The sequence below is a fragment of the Melanotaenia boesemani genome, chromosome 18 (assembly GCF_017639745.1).
Source record: "Melanotaenia boesemani isolate fMelBoe1 chromosome 18, fMelBoe1.pri, whole genome shotgun sequence".
NCBI classification, from domain to species: Eukaryota; Metazoa; Chordata; class Actinopteri; order Atheriniformes; family Melanotaeniidae; genus Melanotaenia; species Melanotaenia boesemani.
The window spans coordinates 33,055,506-33,073,072 of NC_055699.1; the positions used below are offsets into that span (position 1 = coordinate 33,055,506).

At 43.6% G+C, this 17,567-nt stretch overlaps 1 protein-coding gene across 2 annotated transcripts in view; it reads left to right on the forward strand.

Annotated features, from left to right (window-relative positions):
* Positions 1-17,567, forward strand: part of reck (reversion-inducing-cysteine-rich protein with kazal motifs) — a 149,606-nt gene that overhangs the window by 75,068 nt on the left and 56,971 nt on the right. For both annotated transcript variants that reach the window (XM_041967822.1, XM_041967823.1), the window contains exons 3-8: positions 5,183-5,257; positions 9,739-9,775; positions 12,188-12,273; positions 12,372-12,419; positions 12,494-12,527; positions 17,363-17,560. In XM_041967822.1, the coding sequence (XP_041823756.1) occupies positions 5,183-5,257; positions 9,739-9,775; positions 12,188-12,273; positions 12,372-12,419; positions 12,494-12,527; positions 17,363-17,560 (478 nt within the window). The remainder of the gene's footprint in view (positions 1-5,182; positions 5,258-9,738; positions 9,776-12,187; positions 12,274-12,371; positions 12,420-12,493; positions 12,528-17,362; positions 17,561-17,567) is intronic.

Sequence of the window (17,567 nt, forward strand, 5' to 3'; positions counted from 1 at the left end):
CTCCATTATTCATTCTAGTGCCTTTTTCAAGTAAATGTGGCTCCATTTAAAAGTGAAATAAAGTGACTTTCCCACTTAGATTTTTCCCAAGGAGCTTTGTTACACGACAGATACAATCCACCAAACACTTGCTTCATGATTTACGGCTTTGTTTAGTTTCATGGTAGATGACTGTATTCTCCATCCATCACTGATTGTTCACCACAGTTTCACTGACTGAGAGAAGAGGTAATGCAGCAGACAGGCCAAGAACTGCTGTCATGGCAGTAGTTCATTATACAAGAAAGCCAACACTTCAGCCCTGAGACCGTCCATGGTAGACTGTGATGGTGTTGGTTATCTGAACCTCCTTCATCTCTTCTGTTTGACTTGAGGATGTGTAGGGTACTGATGTTATTTTCAGACATTCTTGGCTCTCCAGTCATGTTTGCAGCTAAGGAGATGTAGAAAATTACTTGTGTTACCACCGTCTTCAGTAACTAGTAGCTTGGTCCACATCCAACCTTTTAAAACCAAAATATCCCCAGGCAACACATCATCTTTCTGTTCAACTCCAACATTTCACTTTCTGAACTTTCTCCGTCTCTTTCATTGTTGGTGATGCACCTTTGCAGCTTCTTTTCTCCCAAGACTCATTGCGCAAGACTGTGGCGAATGACCAACCTAGCTCAGAGTACTTTTTTTCTTTTTAACTACACTTTAGTAGAAAGGTAACAAAATCAAGAACATTAAAAACACGTTTGTGAAACCGTAGCATTAAAATTCTGTAATATTTAATATTTGTGTTTTTTTTAAGGGGTTAATGAAGAGTCTACTGGCTGGAAAACAGATCCTCAGACCGTTATTTTTTTTAAACATTATTCGCTAAAGTGTCCAATGATGCAAACAGTAATTTCAGAGGTTTAAGTGATTCAACGTTCTATGTTGTTGCTCTGGGAAATTCTCGTTGGCTAAGTAGGATCACCCATTTCACGAACGTTAAGCAGACTTTGGTGTGTAGAGACTTTGTAGGACACTCTGTAGTCTACATAGTCTACACACTCCGAAGTGTACAGACCCTGAATTGGGACGCAGCTTACAACTCCAATAACAGGTTGCTGTTGCAGGTTTAATGGTGCAGCAGTGAAAATGGTCCCCTACTCTGGACATGTGTTTCAAACAAACAAAATGCACAAGGCAGTCGTGTAGAACATGTGCAAGCATAAATAAAAGAAAGAATAATCTCTGTTTAGTTTGTCCGTGAATGCATGGTGTCAGTGCAGAGACTCCATAGTCAACACCCAACATGCCTCTGTAAATGTGTCTGTAGGGTTTTCCAGTATTAGAACCATAAAATACCTGGTTATAGCCCAACAGTGAACCTTTACTCAAAGTTTCTTTTTGTAAATACATCCATAAAGGCTCAAAACATACATTCTTTTAAACATTTTAAAAAATAAATCCATACACTAGAAGACAGATCTTGAACTGTTTCCTTTTTAATTATGTTTCTGTTGGTGTGGTACGTGTTCAAATGTTGGTCTCTTAGGGGTATAACCTAATTCACAGATCAAGTCTTGGTGTGGTGTCTGATATCATCCATGTTTTCAGAATTTGGCGTAATATTCTGCTTTCCTGTGACGAACATCCGTTAGATAAGCTTCTGTGGCATCGACCACATCAACATCTGGCCATTTGACATTTCTGGTGCGTCAGTAAACGGCTCTCTCTCTTGTATGTGGTCAAGTGTCTTTGGTCTGATTCAACACGTAGACCTTTAGGCCTTTTCGATTCTTCGGATAAAATGTAAGAGTCCAATTAGGCCTCATCCCCATTTAAGGAGATCCACAGCAGCTGGGGCTCTTTTCCTCAGCAGGCTGGCCGCTCCCACAGCAGCTTCCCAGGAACTGCAACACAAAGGGAAGTTTATGTATTAGCTTAAAGCAAAATAAAAATAAGTTAACTAAATGTGAGCACGTTGTCAGTCATCCATCCATTATCCATCCATTACGGGTCGCAGGGAAGCTGGAGCCTTACCCAGCATTAGCAGGTGAGAGGCAGGTACACCTGGACAGGTTACCAGTCCATCGCAGGGCCAACACAGAGAGACAAACACTCACTCCTAGGAGGATTTAAAGCGACCAGTTCACCTAACATCATGTCTTTGGATGGTGGGAGGAAGCCGGAGAGAACCCACGCATACACGTGGAGAACATGCAGACTCCACACAGAAAGGCCACACCCCCCAGCTGAGGCCAGAACCAGCAACCTTCCTGCTGTGTAAATAAAAATGTGAAATATAAAGAATGGTGAACAGTACATTTATTTAAGGGCTTGTTCATTTAACTGAAACAAGAGGAAATGGTTACCATACCTTGTTTAGTGTGTAGCTGCTCATGCTGCCAGCACACTTTCTGTAGGTAAACAGACAAACATATAACTTGTTCACACACTCGTTTACACAAATATCCAATCAGCCAATCACATAGCAGCACATTTATACCACAAACGCTTCCAATCCTAAGTGCCTCTCATTGTTTGTCACTTACTAAAAGTCAAGCCAGACCTTTTAATCAGACAAAATGTCAGGCTGCTCATCAGTTTAAAACAGGGGGTTTCAAACTTTTTAAGCCACGACCGCCAAGATAAGCTGTATTGATGTTTGCGTGTGATACATGGGTCATCTTGCAGCTATCTCCTAAATGTAAGGCTGGAAAACTGTCAGAATCTTGATAAACAGGAAGAGGAAAGTGGTTTTTGGTGGTTCCCCACTGTGACAAGGCACCTACATGCCAAAAATCAGCTTCTCAGATTTTTAACATGACATGTGTACTAACTTTGGTGTTTATGCATTATTTTGTTAAAAAAAAAATTTAAATGTGCTAATTTCAAAAATTTATCCCATCATTATTTTCTTATTTAGTTATTTATTTTGGGGGGTAAAAAATCCCAAGTTTATTTGATAAATGTAGACTAAAAATATTTTTGTAATTATCTGGTGACCCCCTAAAATTATATTGCAAATCCCAATGGAGTCCCGATTCCCAGTTTGAAAACAACTGGTATTAAAGATAAACTTGTTAGCCTATTTTTTTGGCCTTCCGTTTGAAATGACATTCGCAAAATAAATTAAGTTTATCTTTACATCTACAAGGACAGTATGTATAATCTAACCTTGGGACAGAAAGCTGAGACATTTCAGATTACTACAGAAGTGTCAGAATCAATCAATCAAAACTTATAAAGTGCTTTCAGCAAAGTGCTGTACAGGAGAATTAAAAGCATAGAATAATAATGAGAGCAGTAAGCAACAAGACTAAAAGGCAGAACAAGGACAGATCTAGTTATCATAAACTCCGGAGTTGAAAAGAGTGAAATGAGTGAAGTAATCCTAGGAATGAGTAAAGATGTCCTAGGAATGAGTAAAGTAATACTAGGAATGAGTAAAGTAGTCCTAGGAATGAGTAAAGTAATCCTAGGAATGAATAAAGTAGTCATAGGAATGAGTAAAGTAATCCTAGGAATGAATAAAGTAGTCCTAGGAATGAGTAAAGTAACGTAACCCTAGGAGTAAGTAAAGTGATCCTAGGAATGAGAGAAGTAATTCTACCAGTGAGTAAAGTAGTCCTAGGAATAAGTAAAGTAATCCTAGGAATGAATAAAGTAGTCCTGGGAATGAGTAAAGTAACATAACCCTTGGAGTGAGTTAAGTAGTCCTAGAAATGAGTAAAGTAATCCTAGGAATGAGTAAATTAGTCCTAGGAATGAATAAAGTAGTCATAGGAATGAGTAAAGTAGTCCTAGGAATGAGTAAAGTAACGTAACCCTAGGAGTGAGTAAAGTAATCCTAGCAATGAGAGAAGTAATCCTACCAGTGAGTAAAGTAGTCCTAGGAATAAATAAAGTAATCCTAGGAATGAATAAAGTAGTCCTAGGAATGAGTAAAGTAGTCTTAGGAATGAGTAAAGTTGTTCTAGGAATGAGTAAAGTAATCCTAGGAATGAGTAAAGTAGTCCAAGGAATGAGTAAAGTAGTCCTAGGAATGAGTAAAGTAATCCTAGAAATGAGTAAAGTAGTCCTAGGAATAAGTAAAGTAATCCTAGGAATGAGTAAAGTAATCATAGGAATAAGTAAAGTAATCCTAGGAATGAGTAAAGTAGTCCTAGGAATATGTAAAGTAATCATAGGAATGAGTAAAGTAGTCCTAGGAATGAGTAAAGTAGTCCTAGAAATAAGTAAAGTAATCCTAGGAATGAGTAAAATAGTCCTAGGAATGAATAAAGTAGTCCTAGGAATGAATAAAGTAATCATAGGAATAAGTAAAGTAATCCTAGGAATGAGTAAAGTAGTCCTAGGAATATGTAAAGTAATCATAGGAATGAGTAAAGTAGTCCTAGGAATGAGTAAAGTAGTCCTAGAAATAAGTAAAGTAATCCTAGTAATGAGTAAAATAGTCCTTGGAATAAGTAAAGTAATCCTAGGAATAAGTAAAGTAGTCCTAGGAATGAGTAAAGTTGTTCTAGGAATAAGTAAAGTAATCCTAGGAATGAGTAAAGTAGTCCTAGGAAGGATGAAATTAATCCCAGTCCAGGGCAGAATAGAAGAGCAACATGAAGCTGTGATTGCAGACTATCAAGTATGTTTGGTTTTACTCATCTAATTTTCACAGACATCTTTAGTTGAAGAGGATCAACAGCAAGTCCCGCCAGCAACTGGAGTGTGTGACGCTGTAAATCTCCCTGGTTTGGTTGTATGATTTCAGCCACCTGTTGGCAGTGCTTTTACTCTCCCAGGCTCTGGCCTTGTTTGTTCACACTGATTCATCAAGTGTGTGTGTTCATGTCTTATGAATGTTTAAGTTAGACTGACCTATCTCCCACTGCTTTCCCATGACCTACAATCTTTAGCACCTTTAACATGACCTAACACTAAAGACGTTCTTACTCATACCAGATGAACGCATATGAATCCCTGTCTACAACAGGAATTTGAAATGGAAGAGCCACTGGTTCCATCCTAAAAATTTTAAACTCGTGTTTTAACAGAATATAATGGTTTAACTTCACTTTCTTTTACATACTCTTTCCTAACTAAGTAAAGACACCAATAAGCCGCCCTCTCCAGTCCTGAAACATAAAATCTTTTCTATCATTTATCTATATTCTCACATACATGGTTTTGTCATGTCTTTTTTGTTTTACAGCTCGCCACCATTAAGAGTGAGTCACGTCTGAAGCATCTTCTCCAACGTTTACCCAGTTACTGTCCGGAGTCTATGGTGAGTCACTTCGTCGTATTTCATCCCACTGCATTCAGATACATCGAAGGATGTTCAGTTGCTGTCATGGAGAGACAAAAAGTATCATGAACATCACTGGACTGTTTCAAATTGGAGTTGTTTCTGTTTAGGACTTGTGTAAAAATCAGATTTTGTTTCAGGTTCTATTTTTCATACATGAATGATTAATTACAATCAAGCTGTGATCCTCTTTTCCGTATTGACCAAACCAATCCTGGTCTTCACAATTGGACCTTCCTTCTGTTTAGTCATACTAAACCGTTCCCCCATTCCTCCGTCCGCGTTTCCACCGTCCCCCATTCCTCCGTCCGCATTTCCACCGTCCCCCATTTCTCCGCCCGCGTTACCACCGTTCCCCGTTTCCACCGTCCCCCATTCCTCTGTCCGCGTTTCCACCGTCCCCCATTCTTCTGTCCGCGTTTCCACCGTCCCCCATTCCTCCATCCGCGTTTCCACCGTCCCCCATTCCTCCGTCCTCATTTCCACTGTCCCCCATTCCTCCACCCGCGTTTCCACCGTCCCCCGTTTCCACCGTCCCCCATTCCTCTGCCGTGTTTCTACCGTCCCCCATTCCTCCGCCTGCGTTTCCACCATCCCCCATTCCTCTGTCTGCGTTACCTCCGTCCACGTTTCCACCCTCCGCAATTCCACGTCCATGTTTCCTCTGTTTGCGATTCCTCCATCTGCGTTTCCTCTCCCTTCCTCTCTCTTACAGTTTTTCTCACATGCTAAAACACATTTCACAAATGTTTCCTCCATGTTCCCCAATGCCTAAACACAACACCCTTTTCTTAAGCTACATAAACACAACCCCACCTTTGAACTTCAAAGCTCAAACTTCCACACCAAAAGAGCAGCTCGAAGCTTTCAAACATGTAAACACTATACACATCATTACACACTACAGCAAAACAGTTGAAAACACAATGCTCAATTTGTGAGACGGGTCTTTGTTTCATAACTGCCAATGCATATTTTTAGAAACTTTACAATAACAGATCTTAGATCTCTGCAGAAGATTAGGCATTTAGATTTGTGAGTTTCATATGAAGAGTATAAATCTATAGAAAATACTGCATGTACACGACTGTAACACAATCTATTGCACACAACAGTACTCTTGAAAACATGATCAGGGTGTAAAGTTTTTTTATTGACTTTATTCACACCACACACACCCCACAATCACGGTGCGGCATCATGTCGCTGTGCTGCATCGGGCCACATCACCTCATCCACGTCGCAGGCTATATTGTCTCTTGCCAGGCACCGCGGGAAAAACGCCCTGGAATGGCGAATCCATCCTTGGAAGGCCTCCACTGGGATGTCATCACAAGCCAGCTCCATTGCCCTTAGGAGGTTCTCTCTAGTGTATGGTTGTCTGTCATAAACCTTCCATCTCCACGATGACAAGAACTCCTCTATAGGGTTCAGGAAAGGGGAGTAGTGTGGCAGACAGACGTTTAAAAACTGGTTACTGTTGGTGGTGAACCACTCTCTGATTTGGTTTGTTCTGTGGAAGCTGACATTGTCCCAATGTGTTGTGTTGTCTGAATGCCCTGATAATGCTGGCCACGGTGAACCTACTCAGGTTTGGATGGACTCTTAGCCCTGCTGCTCTTGTCATGCCATGGACAATGACATGGTCAATGACTGTTGCTTGCATCTGGTCCGTAATGAAGGTGCGAGGTTGTTCTGCTCTCCGTCCTGGACCTCCTCCTCTCCCTCCTGCATCTTCTCCTCTCCCTCGTTGGCCTCCTCCTCTTCCTCCTCTGATTTGAACTCCTCTTCGTCGTTGGCCTGCTCCTCTTCTTCCATGGCCAGCTCGTCTTCCTCCTCTGACTCGAATTCCTCTTCCCCTGACTCTGCCTTCATCCATTTTGTTTGTTTGGAATCTTCAGCAAATGGTGCACTCTGAACTTGCTTTTATACATGTGGTCACAGCATTACCAACAGGTGTCTTCAACTTTGAGTCGTTGTGTGTAATGAATGACGCCAGGTGTGTTCATTGTGTTCAAATATTGCTGACTGTGGCAAGCATTTTGCATCACATGAGCTTTCATTTGAGAATATGAGCAGAGTTCTTTTGCAACTTGTGTTTTAGCAAGGAAAAATGTGTTTAGATTTATGAGAACGGAGGATTGTGTTTTGTGAATTGTGTCTTCATGTGAAATTTGTTTATGATATTGGAAAATGATGGCTAGATTTAGTAAATGTGTTTAGACAACTGGTCATTTGGTTTAGGGGATTGGCTTTTGTGTTTTAGCATTTGAGAAAAACTGTAATGTCAAACACTTCTTTGCTGAATCAGCCACGTTGCATGTTCAAAACGGCCGGTTTTTCTACATCTGCTAGCTAGCGTGTGACTCGTGCACACAGCAACATCACGCAGCGTCCTGGATGAAAAAGTTGCACAGTTTGGTTCTCAGCCAGGGGACACTGCTGGACAGTGATGGCTTCAGAGATGCACTTAATAAACGTCACTGTGCCATCAAACCAGTCCGGAATGCAGAGTTTTACGGTGGAAAAGTTATGTAGTGGCTCTTTAAGGTCTGGCACTTAAATAAGTTACTCTTCATCATCACTCTTCATCATCAGCGAGCATTGCTCTTCATCATCGTTCTTCATCGTCAAATTCTCTGTAATTAGAGGTTTGTGGAGGACTGTCCAGAATTCTGTGGGCTCTTAAAATGCAGAGCATTTAAATTGAACATGCTGCAGAGTGGTTTTTCAACAATTCTTTACCCTTTAAAATCTCATTTACTTGTTTCTTTAGCCTCTGAAATGTTCACATCCCTGCATGTTAAACAAGTCCTACTTCACATTCAACTAGGTCTCCTTCTCCTCTGAAAAAAAGGTGAAGACACTTTTCGTCCTTCTTCTTCCAACTTTCAACTAAACATCAGAAAATGTTTCAGAAAATCTCTTGAGACTTTATAGTGAAATTCAGTAAGTTTAATATGCAAGTCATGTTGAAAAACGTCCAGCCTGTGCATAATTGGGATGGTAAACAGCGGTGAATGTCCTTGTTACAGGAAGAAATCTCCAGCTGAGCTCCACCGTTAGACCTCCCACTCCGTCCTCCACCGTTAGACCTCCCACTCTGTCCTCCACCACCAGGTGCCTCTCGGGCAGCTACTGTAGTGGAGCAGCTATGTTTCTGGTAGCTGAACTTCATCCCCATCTCTTCACTGTTAGGAGTGGTGTGACTTCTTCCTCCGAGGCGCCGGGTCTCTCTGGAAGCTTGGAGGAGGGCCGTTACTCCAGGCCAACTGCCGGGGAGCTTGACCTTGGTCTTGTGGCTTCACACATCAGTTATAGTTGTTGTCCAACAACCCATAAATGTCTGCCAATGTCCAAGACATCATCATCCTCCTTGTGAGCGTCCAGCTGACAGTGATTTTCCATTGCACCCTCCTGGTGCTCCTCTTCAGTTTCTATTAAACCAGCAACATACGCCATGTGGTCTGCCCAGTTGTCATTGGGACTTGGACCGACGGTTTGTTGCCTTCTGACTTGGACGAAGTTGGGTCCCACTGCTCAGAGAGTTGGGGGTCAGCAGCTGTGATGGCGGTCTTTCAGTTCTCTTTCCACAAACTTGACCTGTCAATCCAGGGTTGCGCACTGAAGTTGGCAACAGAACACATAAGCATCAGGCTCTGTCAATGCTCTCCTGGCGTGGACGATCCTCAGACAGACGCTTTGGGCCAGTCCTTCTCCTGAATTCGTTTGTTCGTTTGTTTAGGCTTGGTGCTCGTAGCGAGGCACTCAGCTTGTCACCAGAATAAAGACCTAAAATCAGCACTCCGCGGACAGGCAGCTAACCAGCCAGTAGCAGTGACCAACACCAACAGGAACAGTTAAGCTAATTCCAAGCTGGCTGTTGCCTTCTGGGAAGTCAAGACTAACTAGCGGTAGCTAGAGATGTTGTTAGTGAGGTGGAAAGTACAAGATCTGAGGAATGATGATGGTGGCTCCACCCATGTCATCACACTTCATTTGCATAAAGGTGTGATTAGAAATGTGTTTAGCTGGGACAGAACAGTAGTGTGATACACATGTTATATGTGTTGTGCCGAGTGAATAGGCTAAAAGGGAACTGATCACTTTCAGGACAAAGTCAGCCCAACAGAGCAAGGACATGTTGGTAAAATAAGCCTCTCCCATGGTTGAAGTTGTCCTAATTACAGGCTGGTTGCAGTCATCAAGAATTTAAAGGAGTTGTTGGAACTAACCTGACGTGTGATTATAGTAAATCTGATCACTTGCAAACCAAATATGAACCAATGTCTGTTACCTAAAACCTTATGGCAGCTATAAACGTGGCCTGGTCATAGTGGAAGTTAGCCGTTATCCAAGGTTTTAGCTTCAGCTTAGTACTAACTAAATTCAACTGAAACACAGGAAAAGTGGTTTTGTTTAAGTTAGATAATTAACTCTTTTTTTCTCATGTTTCCTAGAATGAACTTTGGATGTGCATCAACTCTACACTTCCCGGTAAGGCAAAAGGACTCATGACGACAACTTTTGTAGTATTTTATCGTCAAACTTCCAACTTTGGCACCCTCTGGTGGTCACATGAAGTATGACTTGCTTCCCAACTTCAAACTTAGACTGGTACAACCCCTGGCAAAAAGTATGGAATCATCAGTCTTGGAAGAGCGCTCATGCAGTTGTTTTGTTGTGTAGAACAAAATCAGAAGACAAACATGACACACAACTCTAGTCATTCCAAATGGCAACTTTCTGGCTTTAAGAAACAATAAAAGAAACGACAAAAAAACATTGTGGTAGTCAGAAAAGGTTACTTTTACTGACCAAGCACAGGGAAAAAAATATGGAATCACTCAATTCTGAGGAAAAAAATATGGAATCAGTCTGTTTTTTGGGGGGGCTCACCCAGTCAATTTCCTTTCCCTAAATGAGCACCTGCTTCAGATTAGATCTGCAGTTAAAACCACACCTGTGATCTACATGCAATGTTGCCAAAGATGTGGGCTGTTCACAGTCAGCTGTGTCTAATATATGGACCAAGTACAAGGAACATGGGAAGGTTGTTAGAGCTAAGCGCACTGGTAGACCAAGGAAGACATCCAAGTGTCAAGACAGAAAACTTAAGGAAATATGTCTTAAAAACAGAAAATGCACAACAAAACAAATGAAAAACAAATGGGAGGAAATTGGAGTCAATGTATGTGACCGCACTGTGAGGAATCGCCTACAGGAAATGGGATTTTCATACAGGAAAGCAAAACGAAAACCATCATTGACACCTAAACAGAAAAGAACAAGACTACAATGGGCTATGGAGAAGCAGTCATGGACTGTGGAGGACTGGATAAAGGTTATCTTCAGTGATGAATCACAAATCTGCATTGGACAAGGTGATGATGCTGGAACTTTTGTTTGCTGCCATTCCAATGAGATTTATGAAGAGGACTGCTTGAAGAAAACATTAAAATTTCCACAGTCCTTGATGATATGGGGCTGCATGTCAGATAGAGGCACTGGGGAAATGACCGTTGTCACTTCCTCAATAAATGCACACGTTTACACTGACATTTTGGACAGTTTTCTTATCCCATCAATTGAAAAGATGTTTGGGGATGATGATATCATTTTCCAGGATGACAATGCATCTTGCCATAGAGCAAAAACTGTGAAGGCATTCCTTGAAGAAAGACGCATAAAGTCAATGTCACGGCCTGCAAATAGTCCGGATCTCAATCTAATTAAGAATCTGTGGTGGAAATTGAAAAAAATGGTCCATACCAAGGCTCCAACCTGCAAAGCTGATCTGGCAGCAGCAATCAAAGAGAGTTGGAGCCAAATTGATGATGAATACTGTTCGTCACTCGTCAAATCCATGCCTCAGAGACTGAAAGCTGTTATCAAAGCCAGAGGTGGTGCAGCTAAGTATTAATGGTGTTAGAATTTTGTTTTTGGTTGTGAAAATAGACTGATTCCATATTTTTTTCCTCAGAATTGAGTGATTCCATATTTTTTTCCTCAGAATTGAGTGATTCCATATTTTTTTCCCTGTGCTTGGTCAGTAAAAGTACCCTATTCTCACTACCACAATGTTTTTTCGTTGTTTCTTTTATTGTTTCTTAAAGCCAGAAAGTTGCCATTTGGAATGACTAGAGTTTTGTGTCATGTTTGTCTTCTGATTTTGTTCTACACAACAAAACAACTGCATGAGCGCTCTTCCAAGACTGGTGATTCCATACTTTTTGCCAGGGGTTGTAGTTAGCTGTTTGCTCTAAAGGAACAAAACCAAGAGCTGGTGGGAGCTAAACTACTGTGTAACAATACAGAGGAGAAATATAGACCTTTTCTGGTTATTGTACTGGTCACACTTTCCTCCTGACTGAACACTAATTTAGAATAAAAAGAAAAACTTAAGCTTTAGAAATCCACAACATCCAAAGAACTACTCTGGATGTTGTGCTTGGAGCTGTAAGAAGAGCTCTAACCACAGTACTGCTGAGCAGCAGACTCTGGATCAAAAGCCTGAATCCTGCTGCTTGTGCATGGGAAAAATCTGCCTCTCACAGGCCTAATGGCCTCCAGATTGCAGAGCATTGTTATTGCTACCTTTTGTACCTGCTAAACACTGGCATCCAGACAGCCGCAGGAACTCTGGAAGATTTAAGCAGTTGTGGAAAAAAAGCCTTAGATCCCATCGGACTGTGAGATACGATCGATCCTCTGATGTCTTACAGATCTATTGTTGGTGTAAATGCCTCTGCTTAACATGCCAGATCCAGTTAATGACTTCCTTCCTTTTTGTCAAGGCATCCACAACACACACAATGTGCTCTTTGAAACTTGATGTACACTCAACAAAAAAATAAAACCGATTAGTACTTACAGATGGAAGATGTACTGTGTTTGGTTTGTCTCCAGGAGTATCCAGGAAGTCCGACGGCTGGGTGGGGCTGGGCTGCTGTGAGCTGGCCATCTCCTCCGACTGTCGTAGGGAATGCAAACAGGTGGGACACGGCACGCAGCTTCCTTTCCAGAACGTTTAGCCTGTGATGTGTTTTTAATGAGTTTACCTGATCTGAAATTGTTTCTGGTTCCCTCACAGGCGTTGTCTACAAATGACATAACTAAAATATGCAAAAAAGTCACAGAGGTAAGAGAAATGTTGCTGATTCCCCAGCTGCAGATTTTGTGGGATGTCACTACAACTTCTTTTCTTCTTTCTAGAACTCCCTGTACAGCTGCATCACTAAAAATGAAAGTAAGTTACTCAAACACTCGTATCTCACATCCAGCTGGTGTGTATATAAATAAACCAATACAAGCATGGCTTTGTCTGGGGTCAGCACTCATACAACAGCAGAGTACAGAGTGAGATTTTACAACCACCACCCACTTTATAATCTCTTTCTGTTCATCTTTCTGCTGACACAATCAGCCAATCGCATGGCAGCAACTCAACGTATCATCATTCAGATGCTAGGCTCAGAATCTGGTCATGAAAACTTTCTAGAACATGACGATGAGTTCACTGGACTCCAACGGCCTCCACAGCCACCAGATCTCAGTCCAGTAGAGCAGCTTTGGGATGTGGTGGAACGGGAGATTCTCATCATGGATGCAGCCGACAAACCTGCAGCAACTGTGTGATGCTGTCATGTCAACATGGAGAAAACCTCTGAGGAAGGTCTCCACCACTCCTCTGCAGCATCACGTGGACATCGGGGACAGTTCCCCTGGACTGGCAGATAGGGGTGGTGGTCCCCCTCTTCAAAAAGGGGGACCAGAGGGTTTGCTCCAACTACAGGGGGATCACACTCCTCAGCCTCCCTGATAAGGTCTATTCAGGGGTGCTGGAGAGGAGGGTCCGTCTGATAGTCGAACCTTGGGTTGAGGAGGAGCAGTGTGGTTTTCATCCCGGTCATGGAACAGCGGACCAGCTCTACACCTTCAGGGACTCCTGTGGGGGGTACTCCGGGAGTATGGAGTGCCGGACCCCCTTGTACAAGCTGTCCGGTCCCTGTTGGTCCACATTGTCAGCAGTAAATCAGAATTGTTTCTGGTGAGGGTTGGACTCCGCCAAGGCTGTCCTTTGTCACCGATTCTGTTCATAACCTTTATGGACAGAATTTCTAGGTGCAGCCGAGGTGTTGAGGGGATCCGGTTTGGTGGCCTCAGGATTGGGTCTCTGCTCTTTGCGGATGATGTGGTTCTGTTGGCTTCGTTGGGCCGTGATCTTCAGCTCTCACTGGAGTGATTCGCAGCCGAGTGTGAAGCGGCTGGGATGAAAATCAGCTCCTCCAAGTCCGAGACCATGGTCCTCAGCCGGAAAAGGGTGGAGTGCCTTGTCCGGGTCTGCAATAGGGTCCTGTCCCAAGTGGAGGAGTTCACGTATCTCGGGGTCTTGTTCACGAGTGAGGGAAGGATGGAGCGGGAGATCAACAGGCTGATCGGTGCGGCGTCTGCAGTGATGCGGACTCTGCATCGGTCTGTCGTGGTGAAGAAGGAGCTGAGCCAAAAGGCAAAGCTCTCGATTTACCGGTTGATCTACGTTTCCACCCTCACCTATGGTCATGAGCTGTGGGTAGTGACCAAAAGAACAAGATCGCGAATACAAGCGGCCGAAATGAGTTTTCTCTGCAGGGTGGTCGGGCTCTCCCGTAGAGATAGGGTGAGAAGCTCAGTGATCCGGGAGGGGCTCAGAATAGAACCGCAGCTCCTCCACATCAAGAGGAGCCAGATGAGGTGGCTCAGGAGTCTGGTCAGAATGCCTCCGGGATGCCTCCCTGCTGAGGTGTTCCGGGCACGTCCGACCAGGAAGAGGTTCCGGGGAAGACCTAGGACACGCTGGACGGACTACATCTCTCGGCTGTCCTGGGAACGCCTCGGGATCCCTCCAGATGAGCTGGTGAATGTGGTGCAACCCGACTCCGGACAAGCGGCAGAAGATGGATGGGTGGGTGGGTGGATGGTTGGGTGGGTGGGTTGGTGGATGGATGGATGGATAGATTGGATGGATGGAAGAATGGATGGATGGATGGATGGGTGGATGGAGAGATAGGTGGGTGGGTGGGTGGATGGATAGATGGATGGGTGGGTGGATGGATGGATGGATGGATGGATGGATGGATGGATGGATGGATGGATGGATGGATGGATGGAGAGATAAGTGGGTGGGTGGATGGATGGATGGGTGGGTGGATGGATGGATGTATGTCAATGTACTATTGACTATTGATCATTTCATGAAAAATTTTGATTTTGAACAAAAATTTAAAAAATAGTAATAATTGTAATAATAATATCCATTAATAATATTAAATAATAACATTAATAGTCAGCTTGAATTTATCCCAACATTTCCCAGAATCTCAGAGGCACCAAAACCTTCACACAAGTGAAACGTCCCTTAAAGCTGCAGATTATGAACTTTACAGATTTACATATTTTCAAATTTGATTCATCCACATCTCAGTGTAGCCTTTTTTCATAAGCACTTCCATATTGCTGATTTTACAAAAAAAAAAAAGAAAAAAACAAAAATAAATGCAGCTGAACAAGAACAAAAAAAGGATTACAAACATTCATCTGGACTCTGTGATGAACTGACAACATTTAGGCCCAATCCCATTTCACCCCTTGGCCCTACCCCTTACCCCTACCCCTTGCCCCTTACCCCTTAAAACGGAGCTAGAAGGGGTAGGGCTGACAAGTTAACCCCTACGAATTGGGACACCCCTTCAACAGTCACATATGTCATCAGTAGTCACTAAAGAACATTTTACACAGGAACTGGAAGAAACTAAATAAAAAAAAACAATAAATATATTAAAAAATATTAAACATGGGGCTCAAACAGGAAAAACCAGCAAAACTGCCGGCTGTATTAAAAAAAACTAGGAAAAACTATATTGTGCATCGTTGCTGTTTTTGAAGCTGAAATATCTCCCTTATCACTGCGTGTCAGTCTGATCTATGAGCAGTGAGCGAACCGCTGCTGCAACGCGACGCTGCGTCTTTTTGACATATACGCCGGGACACCGGCACAAAAGTAATGTGGCCCACTGGGAATCCTCTAGAACCTCTCCATTAGCCGGCATTGCTCTTAAAGTGTATTCCAGCGTGAGAAATCAGAGGTTTAGCGTGAGAGCGTAAGAAGCCACTCAAATGAAAGAGTCTCACAGCCGATGCGTGAGAGTAGCCCTGTAAACAAACGCAGCGTACCGGCTCGCACAGGTTATGGTTCACCACGGTCTTGTGCTGCAACATGCTGCTGTCAAACATGACATGAGAGAGATCACTCCGCAAGAGCGTTCAGTCGAGATACTGCATAGTGAAACCTGTTGTCATACACAGTCTATGGTGAAGTAAGATGGGGGGGCTAATATAAACTATCGCAGCGGCAAACTTGTTACGCTCATTTTTTCGTTACCGTGCAATTAATTGACTTATTGCTTATCGACAGGCATATGTGGGACGTAATGTACGAATTTTACATGCAATTAAAATTAATCGTGTGTGCTGGTATACTCTTTTTTCTCTGTGGCTTTTTTTTTTTTTTTTTTTTTTGTGCGAGTGTGTGTTGCCCTGCACCTCAAGAAAGCGTGATGTGCGTAGAAACACTTGCTTTCTCATATAGAACAGGAAATTGTTCATACCCCTCCGTTTCAAGTGTGCCTCTACCCCTTACCCCTACCCCTCTGTCCTAAAAGGAATTGGGACACCAGCTACCCCTTCACGTGAACGTGCAAAACGGAGGGGAAGGGCTAAGGGGTGAAATGGGATTCACCCTTACTCTCCATCAGCATTATGAATGTTTGACTGATGGATTGGAGATGACAGCTCGGTGTCTCCTGTCTGTCCTTCTCTGCCACGTCCATGAGGAATGTCTCACTCCCACTGTCTCCCCATCCCATCGCCCCCGCCATGTCCTCCCTCACCTCTGTGTTCACCACCTCCCACCCCTCCCTCTCCTGCGCCTCCTTCCTCTTCTGCACCTGCTTCCACTGAGTTTGAGTTGTTTGTCTGTGCCCATAATCATCTTTAAGGCTTCTGTAATGGAGTAAGTTTCTGTAGAACTGGCAGATGGATTATTTGTCTTCAAAACAGCTTTACAACCCCCTCCCTCAATTTTTGAAGAGTGATTTCTTATTTGTTTTTAGACCCAGGAATACTTTAGTCATTCACAAGATCCACAACCGCGTCCTGCACATTATAACCCCGGAAACACAGATTACGGGAACATCTCATGGGAAAAGGGTTTAAAAGTGGGTACTAGATCACCCGGTACTAGAAGGCGGTCCTGATGAAGAGGACGACCCGGTACTAGAAGGTCCTGATGAAGAGGATGACCCGGTACTAGAAGGCGGTCCTGATGAAGAGGACGACCCGATACTAGAAGGCTGTCCTGATGAAGAGGACGACCCGGTACTAGAAGGCGGGCCTGATAAAGAGGACTACCCGGTGCTAGAAGGCGGGCCTGATGAAGAGGACGACCCGGTGCTAGAAGGTCCTGATGAAGAGGACGACCCGGTACTAGAAGGTCCTGATGAAGAGGATGACCAGATACTAGAAGGCGGACCCGAAGAAGAGGACGACCCGATTCTAGAAAGCGGACCTGATGAAGAGGACGACCCGGTGCTAGAAGGTCCTGATGAAGAGGACGACCCAGTACTAGAAGGTCCTGATGAAGAGGACGACCCGGTACTAGAAGGCGGGCCCGATGAAGAGGATGACCCCGTACTAGAAGGCGGTCCTGATGAAGAAGAGGACCCGGTACTAGAAGGCGGACCTGATGAAGAGGATGACCCGATACTAGAAGGCGGTCCTGATGAAGAGGACAACCCGGTACTAGAAGGCGGACCCAATGAAGAGGACGACCCGGTACTAGAAGGCGGACCCGATGTAGAGGACAACCCGATACTAGAAGGCGGTCCTGATGAAGAGGAGGACCCGGTACTAGAAGGCGGTCCTGATGAAGAGGACTGTGAATAGGTTTATAACTATACTGGTACAGGGTGTTTTATGTCCCTTCTGTTTTCTTTTCAAGTGTGTTTCAAGGTAAAACCTATCTTTGTGTTGTGTGTGTTCCTCTAGTGGGTTCGTCGTGCTGCAGCTTCGCAGGCCGTCATACCACCTGCAGGGAGTACTGCGAGGCTATCTTCAGGACAGACTCAACCCCAACCGAATCCCAAATCAAAGCTGTCAAAGACTATTGTCAGAGCCACAGCCATAAACTGGTGGACTGTGTGAACAACTTCACCGAGTCCTACCCCTCTCGCAGCCCTATAGACAGTACGTC